Source organism: Ctenocephalides felis, unplaced genomic scaffold (assembly GCF_003426905.1).
Source record: "Ctenocephalides felis isolate EL2017-DRISC unplaced genomic scaffold, ASM342690v1 CF-g0.4_SCAFFOLD_01886, whole genome shotgun sequence".
Classification (NCBI taxonomy): Eukaryota; Metazoa; Arthropoda; class Insecta; order Siphonaptera; family Pulicidae; genus Ctenocephalides; species Ctenocephalides felis.
In genome coordinates, this window is record NW_020538040.1 from 60,998,363 (window position 1) to 61,010,352 (window position 11,990).

The 11,990-nt window shown below is 26.6% G+C and overlaps 1 protein-coding gene across 3 annotated transcripts; it reads right to left on the reverse strand.

Moving 5' to 3' along the window:
* Positions 1-464: 464 nt before the first annotated feature.
* Positions 465-1,812, reverse strand: LOC113377548. Of its 3 annotated transcripts, none has more exons than XM_026617906.1 (4): positions 1,720-1,812; positions 1,405-1,581; positions 1,070-1,346; positions 465-969 (listed from the first exon to the last, which is right to left on the reverse strand). In XM_026617906.1, exons 2-4 carry the CDS (start codon positions 1,536-1,538, stop codon positions 598-600), a joined length of 783 nt encoding a protein of 260 aa, XP_026473691.1. In that variant the 5' UTR covers positions 1,539-1,581; positions 1,720-1,812; the 3' UTR covers positions 465-597. The 3 variants fall into 3 exon arrangements, with proteins under 3 accessions (XP_026473691.1, XP_026473689.1, XP_026473690.1); XM_026617904.1 differs by having other exon boundaries at positions 1,046-1,346; XM_026617905.1 differs by having other exon boundaries at positions 1,046-1,346; positions 1,405-1,558; positions 1,641-1,761.
* Between the last annotated feature and the right edge of the window lie 10,178 nt (positions 1,813-11,990).

The window sequence follows — 11,990 nt, forward strand, 5'->3', positions numbered from 1 at the left end:
ACTTATGTTTTTAAAGTCTCATTTTTATTGTCTCTTCACATAGATACTCAACTTGGTTTGTGTATAAATCTGCCATTGTTTACAATTAAGAAAACGAGCTAAATACTATGTGAAATAGAGTTATGCATTTCAATATGCCTACGAATCTCAAATTGTATGCCCGAAATTGAGACAATAAAAATATCAAGGTAAGGGTCCTTAATAAATATCAAAGTAATTATTTTGCTTTACGATTCCACTAGGCAATCAGATGACCAGACAATTCATGAATAAACAAATGTCAATAAAATAATGATTTAAAGAATTTTACTCATAAATGTTAGATTGTAAAAATTTTGGTCGACCAGGTGATCAAATCAATATTTTTTGCAGTGTTGACCAAAGCAAAAAGGAAAATTTGAGAATAAAATCAATTTTATAATTCTTTTTTAAAAGAAAAAAAAAACAATTCTTTGATTATCTTATTATTATATTATTTATATGGAAATAATGCTCTAAACTTTTAATCCGATACAACTCCGCGCGGATTCATTCAGCGGGAGAAGTTATATCCTGGAACTTACTCTGGAGCTACCCCACTCTAATATGAAACAAAGTTTAGGTAGCAGATTCTTCTTCATCAATTTTATTGGATATTATGATCTTTTCTAAGTTTTCTATTGCTTTATTCAATTTACTTTGATTTTTCTCAATATCACAAAGTTTTTCCAATATTCTTATTTCTAGATCAGCAAATTTGTTATCCATATACTCTTTCATAGACCTTAATAAAAGTGTTGCTGTGTTCATTGTGAGCAACTGACCTTCCATACAATGTGAACTATTAATGGATTCAGGCATTTTAATATGAGCGTTTTTATCCGAGCGTGCCTCCAGATTCTGATCGAGACCATCTGATTTATTATTTACCTTGGCGGTTAGTCGGAGTCCATAAATCCATAAACTTTGAGGTGTTGCAATATTAATGAACTAAAATTATAAATTATATAGCAAAAATAAGCATTTATTTTATTATGCAATTTAAGAAAAAATCATAAGAGGTTACATGAAAATTTGATTTGTTGATCACCTTTAGCATACATTGCAGAATTGGTTCTTTAAAATTTACTTTAACTTCATAAATAAGAGTATCTTCAAATTCATCATATAATTCTGCTTTGAATGTATCATAATATTCATACAATGGTCCAGTATAAATTTCTACATATTTTGAACCAGATACAAGATGTAAAGAATAAAACTTCTGAGATGGTGATATTGAATTTAGAGTCAAAGTACATGTTTCATTTGTATTTTGCTCAAGTTGAATACAGGATTCCATACAAACTGTTGAATCTACTGAAACACTAAATTTATTTTTGATATGAGAAAAGTGTATTTTAAAATATTATTATATATTCTTACTCTTCAACTAGCTCACAATCGCCATATGTTTTTACAGATATTGTATCATAAATAGTTTTGTCATTCGAAACAGCCCAATTTGATACCACTCTTATCTTTAGATTATCCTGATTTTTTATATTTGCGCTAGCCATTTCAATACACCAGATAAATACTAAATTTCAATGAATTTTAAATCTGAAGTGTTAATATTATTATTTAGCATTTATATATTATTATATATTATATATTATTACATAAACGATTGAATTTCTATTGAAAGGCAAATCCATGAATAAAATCAAAATAACTTTATTTACTATAATACGCAATAACCTTAAATCAAAGGACCCAATATACTATAATAATGGACCCAATAGACCTAATCTATAATAATGGACCTATTGGACCTAATGACCTAATCAATTGTATAGGGAACAAATACAAATCAAATGTCAAAGTGACAAGCAAAGTGAGCAAAGTCAGCAACATAGATAAATAAGTATAAATAGATGGCAAACACGGCCGCTTTAATATTACATCAATTGTAATTCTTTGAGCATTCAATAGATGCCGCTACCAACCGCAGCACGTAAATTTACCATTTAGTTTAATTCTAGATAAGATTTATTTGAAAATATAATATAGAAAAGATAAACCTGATTAATTCGATTAAATGAAATGAAAATATTATATATGCCCACAAAATATACCTTCAACAAACTTTTTTTTTTCATTCAAAAACTATATATTTCAATAAATAAAATTGGTATAAATTATTAAAAAAGATATATTTTTAACTTCCCGTTGGGTAAGTTATAGTAATCGCAAAAAAATCGAAAATGAAAATTTTTATTTCAGAGGTTTCTGAATATTTTGGCATACCTTAGAAAAGGGATGTATGTGTGTGTGTGCGTGTGTCTATGTGTGTGCGAACACAAATTTTTGTCGATGATTTCGGTAACACCGATGAAGCGATTTGAATAATTCAAAAAACATTCGATTCGTATTGATGAGGAGACGTGCTGATTAGTTTTTGGCGAAGGCAGGTCTAGCCGTTCCGAAGATATAGGGCGAAAACTGCTAAAAACCGTAACTCAGTTTTTAAGAGAACGGAGCGTCCCAAGGTGAAGAACTGATCAAATTTTCATGAAGGCAGGGTTAGTGGTTTCGGAGATCTAGTAAAAAAAAATGCCATCTGGCGGTCAAAAATGATCATTAGACATATGCACATCAAATTATCAGATATTTTATAGAGATTTTAACAATAAGTATAAATTTTGTTTACATTCCTATGGGTTCCGTACCAATGCTTATCCGTTAGACGGCAGCGCGGCGCTTACCCGCTTCGATATTTGTCTCTACGCAGTTAAAGCAGTACGATTGCTTTGAAAAAAAGTTCAGAATTTTCAAAATACATTTTTCATACTTTTTTCTTTTTTTTTGTTTGATAATGAGAGGGGGTTTATTTTTAGAATCACGTACTCTGCCGCACATGGTCGAAGCGACACGAAAATTTCAATGGTTTGCGATCTCGGCGCTCGCTCCCGCCGCGAGCAACCCGACGCATCGGGCTGCCGAGAATACCCTAACCGACACTAATGGATTAGCGTCAAAGCGCGGATAAAAAATGTAAATAAGTAAGCAGTCATTAAAATTGATGTACTAATTATAATTTTATCTATTAGTATAGGAAATACATCGGTAATTAAGTTATAGAGATACTGAAATATATGTATATCCAACTAAAATATATTTTGGTAGACTTTATTTATCATATTTCAGAGTTAATTTTATATCATCATGATATTATCATGTATATATTTATATATATATATCATGTATATTATATATATATATATATATATATATATCATGATATTATCATGTATATATATATTATATATATATATATTCGTGGCGGCGCTAGACCATTCGTCGGCATCGGCGAAATTCGTTTGCGAGGACCCCTTTTTAGGGCAATTACTAAAACTTTCCGTGCCGTAATTTAAATGTTAAAAAAAAATTTGAAAACCTTGAAAAAAAAATTAACTTTTTTTCTAAATTTCTAAATGAAAATTTTTTGACCAAAAATTATTTGCACCGTACCTAATTATTTGTTATATATATTCCATTTCTAACTCTCGATGTGGTGCTGTACTGATGATAAGTTATATATTTTTTACAACTCGTAACGCACGCTGTGCAAGAACTGCCTGCACAGTTGATAATTAACCCTTTCGACTCGGATGCCGCCGCTCCGGCGGCATAGTCATTTTACCGTTGTGCTCGGATGCCGCCGGTCCGGCGACGACTCGTCGCAAACTAAACTTACATTTAATTTTTTTTTATTTTTTAAAAATTAATTTGCTATTACATTCATTTATTGATTGATTTATTAATTTTATAAATAAGTATATAACAAAATGAATTTATTAGCTCATGATCCCCATAACTCTAATAAAGATCTGTGAAGAAATAATTTTTTAAACAATATAGCATGGTTTTGAGTGCAATTTTTTTTAATTTTCAAAATTTTCTATTTTATTATCATAATAACTATATTTAAAAGCAATATAACCACATTTTGAAAAAATCCGATACAAAAAAAAAATCCGAGTTGAGAGATAAGTGTAGCACTATAATATTCCGAGCGCAGCGTACCGACTGGCAGTCCGACTCCCGAGTCGAAAGTGTTAAATTCCTTTTATTGCTTCTATCGTACGGGAGGCCCTTGTGCGGGTATCCGCATCGCCGCCCCGGTTGCTTGTTCAGCGACATTTCTGTCGACCTTTAGGGCTTGCGGTGGGTGAGGCATACATTTTTTTTTGTTTTTTGGGGGTATACGAACAACGATACGGATCTGACTAACATTTTCCTAGCTACCAAAATTCCTACTGAAAGACTTCCTACTAAATAATTCCTACTGAAATACTCCAAAATTCTTTTAACCAAAAATTTTTTTTCCAAAATTTTTTTAACAAAATTTTTTCGAACAAAATTTTTTTGACCAAAATTTTTTTGACCAAAATTTTTTTGACCAAAATTTATTTGACCAAAATTTTTTTTCCAAAAATTTTTTTGTCCAAAATTTTTTTTCCAAAATTTTTTGGGCCAAATTTTTTTGACCAAAATTTTTTGGGCCAAAATTTTTTTGACTAAAATTTTTTGGACTAAAATTTCATGGACCAAAATTTTTTTCCCAAGATTTTTTAAGCCAAATTTTTTTTGACCAAAATTTTTTTCACAACATTTTTCGGGCCAAATTTTTTTGACCAAAATTTTTTTGACCAAAATTTTTTTTGATCAAAATTTTTTGGACCAAAATTTTTTTGACCAAAATTTTTTTTCCAAAATTTTTATGACCAATTTTTTTGGGCCAAATTTTTTTTGACTAAGATTTTTTGGACCAAAATTTTTTTTCCAAAATTTTTATGACCAATTTTTTGGGGCCAAATTTTTTTTGACTAAGATTTTTTGGACCAAAATTTTTTTCGAAAATTTTTTTGACCAAAATTTTTTTGACTAAGATTTTTTGGACCAAAATTTTTTTGACCAAAATTTTTTGGGCCAAAATTTTACTGCCCAAAATTTTTTTTCCAAAATTTTTTGACCAAAATTTTTTGGGCCAAAATTTTTTTGACTAAAATTTTTTGGACCAAAATTTTTTTGACCAAAATTTTTTTGACCAAAATTTTTTTCCCAAGATTTTTTGGGCCAAATTTTTTTGACCAAAATTTTTTTCCCAAGATTTTTTGGGCCAAATTTTTTTGACAAAAATTTTTTGGACCAAAGTTTTTTTCCCCAAGATTTTTTGGGCCAAATTTTTTTTGACTAAAATTTTTTTGACCAAGAATTTTTTTGACCCAAAATTTTTTTCCAAGATTTTTCGGGCCAATTTTTTTTTGACCAAAATTTTTTTGACCAAAAATTTTTTTGATCCAAATTTTTTGGGCCAAATTTTTTTTGACTAAAAATTTTTTTGACAAAAAATTTTTTGGGCCAAAATTTTTTGGAGCAAAATTTTTTTGACCAAAATTTTTTTGACCAAAATTTTTTTGACCAAAATTTTTTTGATCCAAATTTTTTGGACCAAAATTTTTTTGACCAAAATTTTTTTTTCAAAATTTTTATGACCAATTTTTTTGGGCCAAAATTTTTTTGACATATTTTTTGGGCCAAAATTTTTTGGACCAAAATTTTTTTGACCAAAATTTTTTTGACCAAAAATTTTTTTGATCCAAATTTTTTGGACCAAAATTTTTTTGACCAAAATTTTTTTTCCAAAATTTTTATGACCAATTTTTTTGAACTAAGATTTTTTGGGCCAAATTTTTTTGACCAAAATTTTTTGGGCCAGAATTTTTTTGACTAAGATTTTTTGGACCAAAATTTTTTTCAAAATTTTTTTTGACCAAATTTTTTTTGACCAAAATTTTTTTGACTAAGATTTTTTGGACCAAAATTTGTTTTCCAAGATTTTTTGGGCCAAATTTTTTTTCCAAGATTTTTTGGGCCAAATTTTTTTTGACCAAAAATTTTTTGGGCCATAATTTTACTGACCAAAATTTTTTTTCCAAAATTTTTTAGGCCAAATTTTTTTGACCAAAATTTTTTGGGCCAAAATTTTTTTGACTAAAATTTTTTGGACTAAAATTTCTTGGACCAAAATTTTTTTCCCAAGATTTTTTGGGCCAAATTTTTTTTGACCAAAATTTTTTTCCCAAGATTTTTCGGGCCAAATTTTTTTGACAAAAATTTTTTGGACCAAAGTTTTTTTCCTCAAGATTTTTTGGGCCAAATTTTTTTTGACCAAAATTTTTTTGACCAAGAATTTTTTTGACCCAAAATTTGTTTCCAAGATTTTTTGGGCCAATTTTTTTTTGACCAAAATTTTTTGACCAAAAATTTTTTTGATCCAATTTTTTTGGGCCAAATTTTTTTTGACCAAAAATTTTTTTGACGAAAAATTTTTTGGGCCAAAATTTTTTGGACCAAAATTTTTTTGACCAAAATTTTTTTGACCAAAAATTTTTTTGATCCAAATTTTTTGGACCAAAATTTTTTTTCCAAAATTTTTATGACCAATTTTTTTGGGCCAAATTTTTTTTGACTAAGATTTTTTGGACCAAAATTTTTGACCAAAATTTTTTTCCCAAAATTTTTATGACCAATTTTTTTGGGCCAAATTTTTTTTGACTAAGATTTTTTGGACCAAAATTTTTTTGACCAAAATTTTTTTCGAAAATTTTTTTGACCAAAATTTTTTTGACCAAAATTTTTTTGACTAAGATTTTTTGGACCAAAATTTTTTTGACCAAAATTTTTTGGGCCGAAATTTTACTGCTCAAATTTTTTTTTCCAAAATTTTTTGGGCCAAATTTTTTTGACCAAAATTTTTTGGGCCAAAATTTTTTTGACTAAAATTTTTTGGACCAAAATTTTTTTGACCAAAATTTTTTTCCCAAGATTTTTTGGGCCAAATTTTTTTGACAAAAATTTTTTGGACCAAAGTTTTTTTCCCCAAGATTTTTTGGGCCAAATTTTTTTTGACTAAAATTTTTTTGACCCAAAATTTTTTTCCAAGATTTTTCGGGCCAATTTTTTTTTGACCAAAATTTTTTTGACCAAAAATTTTTTTGATCCAAATTTTTTGAGCCAAATTTTTTTTGACCAAAAATTTTTCTGACAAAAAATTTTTTGGGCCAAAATTTTTTGGACCAAAATTTTTTTGACCAAAATTTTTTTGACCAAAAATTTTTTTGATCCAAATTTTTTGGACCAAAATTTTTTTGACCAAAATTTTTTTGACCAAAATTTTTTTTTCAAAATTTTTATGACCAATTTTTTTGGGCCAAAATTTTTTTGACATATTTTTTGGGCCAAAATTTTTTTGACCAAAATTTTTTTGACCAAAAATTTTTTTGATCCAAATTTTTTGGACCAAAATTTTTTTGACCAATTTTTTTGGGCCAAATTTTCTGGACTAAGATTTTTTGGGCCAAATTTGTTTGACCAAAATTTTTTGGGCCAAAATTTTTTTGACTAAGATTTTTTCGACCAAAATTTTTTTCAAATTTTTTTTTGACCAAAATTTTTTTGACCAAATTTTTTTTGACCAAAATTTTTTTGACTAAGATTTTTTGGACCAAAATTTGTTTTCCAAGATTTTTGGGCCAAATTTTTTTTCCAAGATTTTTTGGGCCAAATTTTTTTTGACCAAAAATTTTTTTGACAAAAATTTTTTGGGCCAAAATTTTACTGACCAAAATTTTTTTTTCCAAAATTTTTTAGGCCAAAATTTTTTTGACCAAAATTTTTTGGGCCAAAATTTTTTGGGCCAAAATTTTTCTGACTAAAATTTTTTGGACTAAAATATCTTGGACCAAAATTTTTTTCCCAAGATTTTTTGGGCCAAATTTTTTTTGACCAAAATTTTTTGGACCAAAGTTTTTTTCCTTAAGATTTTTTGGGTCAAATTTTTTTTGACCAAAATTTTTTTGACCAAGAATGTTTTTGACCCAAAATTTTTTTCCAAGATTTTTTGGGCCAATTTTTTTTTGACCAAAATTTTTTGACCAAAAATTTTTTTGATTCAATTTTTTTGGGCCAAATTTTTTTTGACCAAAAATTTTTTTGACAAAAATTTTTTTGGGCCAAAATTTTTTTGACCAAAATTTTTCTGACCAAATTTTGGACCAAATCCAAATTTTTTGGACCAAAATTTTTTTGACCAAAATTTTTTTTTCAAAATTTTTATGACCAATTTTTTTGGGCCAAATTTTTTTTGACTTACATTTTTTGGACCAAAATTTTTTTGACCAAAATTTTTTTTCCAAAATTTTTATGATCAATTTTTTTGGGCCAAATTTTTTTGACCAAAATTTTTTTCGAAAATTTTTTTGACCAAAATTTTTTTGACCAAAATTTTTTTGACCAAAATTTTTTTGACCAAAATTTTTTTGACTAAGATTTTTTGGACCAAAATTTTTTTGACCAAAATTTTTTTGACTAAGATTTTTTGGACCAAAATTTTTCTGACCAAAATTTTTTGGGCCAAAATTTTACTGCCCAAAATTTTTTGAGCCAAATTTTTTTGACCAAAATTTTTTGGGCCAAAATTTTTTGGGCCAAAATTTTTTTGACTAAAATTTTTTGGACCAAAATTTTTTTGACCAAAATTTTTTTCCCAAGATTTTTTGGGCCAAATTTTTTTGACCAAAATTTTTTTCCCAAGATTTTTTGGGCCAAATTTTTTTCACAAAAATTTTTTGGACCAAAGTTTTTTTCCCCAAAATTTTTTGGGCCAAATTTTTTTTGACTAAAATTTTTTTGACCAAGAATTTTTTTGACCCAAAATTTTTTTCCAAGATTTTTCGGGCCAATTTTTTTTTGACCAAAATTTTTTGGACCAAAGTTTTTTTCCCCAAGATTTTTTGGGCCAATTTTTTTTTGACTAAAATTTTCTTGACCAAGAATTTTTTTGACCCAAAATTTTTTTCCAAGATTTTTCGGGCCATTTTTTTTTTGACCAAAATTTTTTTGACCAAAAATTTTTTTGATCCAAATTTTTTGGGCCAATTTTTTTTTGACCAAAAATTTTTTTGACAAAAAATTTTTTCGGCCAAAATTTTTTGGACCAAAATTTTTTTGACCAAAATTTTTTTGACCAAAAATTTTTTTGATCCAAATTTTTTGGACCAAAATTTTTTTGACCAAAATTTTTTTGACCAAAAATTTTTTTGATCCAAATTTTTTGGACCAAAATTTTTTTGACCAAAATTTTTTTTCCAAAATTTTTATGACCAATTTTTTTGGGCCAAATTTTTTTTGACTAAGATTTTTTGGACCAAAATTTTTTTGACCATAATTTTTTTTCCAAGATTTTTTGGGCCAATTTTTTTTTGACCAAAAATATTTTTGACAAAAATTTTTTTGATCCAAATTTTCTGGGCCAATTTTTTTTTGACCAAAAAAAATTCTTTTTTGAGCAAATTTTTTTTGTCAAAATTTTTTTGACCAAAATTTTTTTGAAATTTTGGCACAAAAATTTTTAATCAAAAAAATTTTGACCCATAAAATTTTGGCCCAAAAAATTTTGGCCCAAAAAATTTTGGCCCAAAAAATTTTGGCCCAAAAAATTTTGGCCCAAAAAAATTTTGACCCAAAAAATTTTGGTCAAAAAAATTTTGGCACAAAAAAATTTTGACCCAAAAAATTTTTGTCAAAAATTTGGTCAAAATCGTTTTGATGTATTAGGAGAGCAGTCACATTTTTACATTTGACAGCGCCATTTTAATTCAAAATTGTTACTGTTCTCCTGGTAGAAAAAAATTTGAGAAAATTTTGGTCAATAAAATTTTGGTCAAAAAAATTTTGGTCAAAAAAATTTTGGGTCAAAATTTGTCCAAATTTTTTTGGGCCAAAATTTTTTTGACCAAAATTTTTTTGAGTCAAAATTTTTTTGGGCCAAAATTTTTTTGACCAAAATTTTTTTGGCTAAAATTTTTTTGACCAAAATTTTTTTGACCAAGAATGTTTTTGACCCAAAATTTTTTTCCAAGATTTTTTGGGCCAATTTTTTTTTGACCAAAATTTTTTGACCAAAAATTTTTTTGATTCAATTTTTTTGGGCCAAATTTTTTTTGACCAAAAATTTTCTTGACAAAAATTTTTTTGGGCCAAAATTTTTTTGACCAAAATTTTTCTGACCAAATTTTGGACCAAATCCAAATTTTTTGGACCAAAATTTTTTTGACCAAAATTTTTTTTTCAAAATTTTTATGACCAATTTTTTTGGGCCAAAATTTTTTTGACCAAAATTTTTCTGACCAAATTTTGGACCAAATCCAAATTTTTTGGACCAAAATTTTTTTGACCATAATTTTTTTTCCAAGATTTTTTGGGCCAATTTTTTTTTGACCAAAAATATTTTTGACAAAAATTTTTTTGATCCAAATTTTTTGGGCCAATTTTTTTTTGACCAAAAAAAATTCTTTTTTGAGCAAATTTTTTTTGTCAAAATTTTTTTGACCAAAATTTTTTTGAAATTTTGGCACAAAAATTTTAATCAAAAAAATTTGACCCATAAAATTTTGGCCCAAAAAATTTTGGCCCAAAAAATTTTGGCCCAAAAAATTTTGACCCAAAAAATTTTGGTCAAAAAAATTTTGGCACAAAAAAATTTTGACCCAAAAATTTTTGTCAAAAATTTGGTCAAAATCGTTTTGATGTATTAGGAGAGCAGTCACATTTTTACATTTGACAGCGCCATTTTAATTCAAAATTGTTACTGTTCTCCTGGTAGAAAAAAATTTGAGAAAATTTTGGTCAATAAAATTTTGGTCAAAAAAATTTTGGTCAAAAAAATTTTGGGTCAAAATTTGTCCAAATTTTTTTGGGCCAAAATTTTTTTGACCAAAATTTTTTTGAGTCAAAATTTTTTTGGGCCAAAATTTTTTTGACCAAAATTTTTTTGACTAAAATTTTTTTGACCAAAATTTTTTTGACCAAGAATGTTTTTGACCCAAAATTTTTTTCCAAGATTTTTTGGGCCAATTTTTTTTTGACCAAAATTTTTTGACCAAAAATTTTTTTGATTCAATTTTTTTGGGCCAAATTTTTTTTGACCAAAAATTTTTTTGACAAAAATTTTTTTGGGCCAAAATTTTTTTGACCAAAATTTTTCTGACCAAATTTTGGACCAAATCCAAATTTTTTGGACCAAAATTTTTTTGACCAAAATTTTTTTTTCAAAATTTTTATGACCAATTTTTTTGGGCCAAATTTTTTTTGACTTACATTTTTTGGACCAAAATTTTTTTGACCAAAATTTTTTTTCCAAAATTTTTATGATCAATTTTTTTGGGCCAAATTTTTTTGACCAAAATTTTTTTCGAAAATTTTTTTGACCAAAATTTTTTTGACCAAAATTTTTTTGACCAAAATTTTTTTGACTAAGATTTTTTGGACCAAAATTTTTTTGACCAAAATTTTTTTGACTAAGATTTTTTGGACCAAAATTTTTCTGACCAAAATTTTTTGGGCCAAAATTTTACTGCCCAAAATTTTTTGAGCCAAATTTTTTTGACCAAAATTTTTTGGGCCAAAATTTTTTGGGCCAAAATTTTTTTGACTAAAATTTTTTGGACCAAAATTTTTTTGACCAAAATTTTTTTCCCAAGATTTTTTGGGCCAAATTTTTTTGACCAAAATTTTTTTCCCAAGATTTTTTGGGCCAAATTTTTTTCACAAAAATTTTTTGGACCAAAGTTTTTTTCTTCAAAATTTTTTGGGCCAAATTTTTTTTGACTAAAATTTTTTTGACCAAGAATTTTTTTGACCCAAAATTTTTTTCCAAGATTTTTCGGGCCAATTTTTTTTTGACCAAAATTTTTTGGACCAAAGTTTTTTTCCCCAAGATTTTTTGGGCCAATTTTTTTTTGACTAAAATTTTCTTGACCAAGAATTTTTTTGACCCAAAATTTTTTTCCAAGATTTTTCGGGCCATTTTTTTTTTGACCAAAATTTTTTTGACCAAAAATTTTTTTGATCCAAATTTTTTGGGCCAATTTCTTTTTGACCAAAAATTTTTTTGACAAAAAATT

Coding starts and splice junctions, on each gene's coding strand:
- LOC113377548 (XM_026617904.1), bottom strand. CDS start 1,538: ATGGCTAGCGCAAATATAAAAAATCAGGATAATCTAAAGATAAGAGTG. Junction 1,347..1,404: donor GATTGTGAGCTAGTTGAAGA/GTAAGAATATAT, acceptor AAATAAATTTAG/TGTTTCAGTAGATTCAACAG. Junction 970..1,045: donor TCAACAAATCAAATTTTCAT/GTAACCTCTTAT, acceptor TTATAATTTTAG/TTCATTAATATTGCAACACC.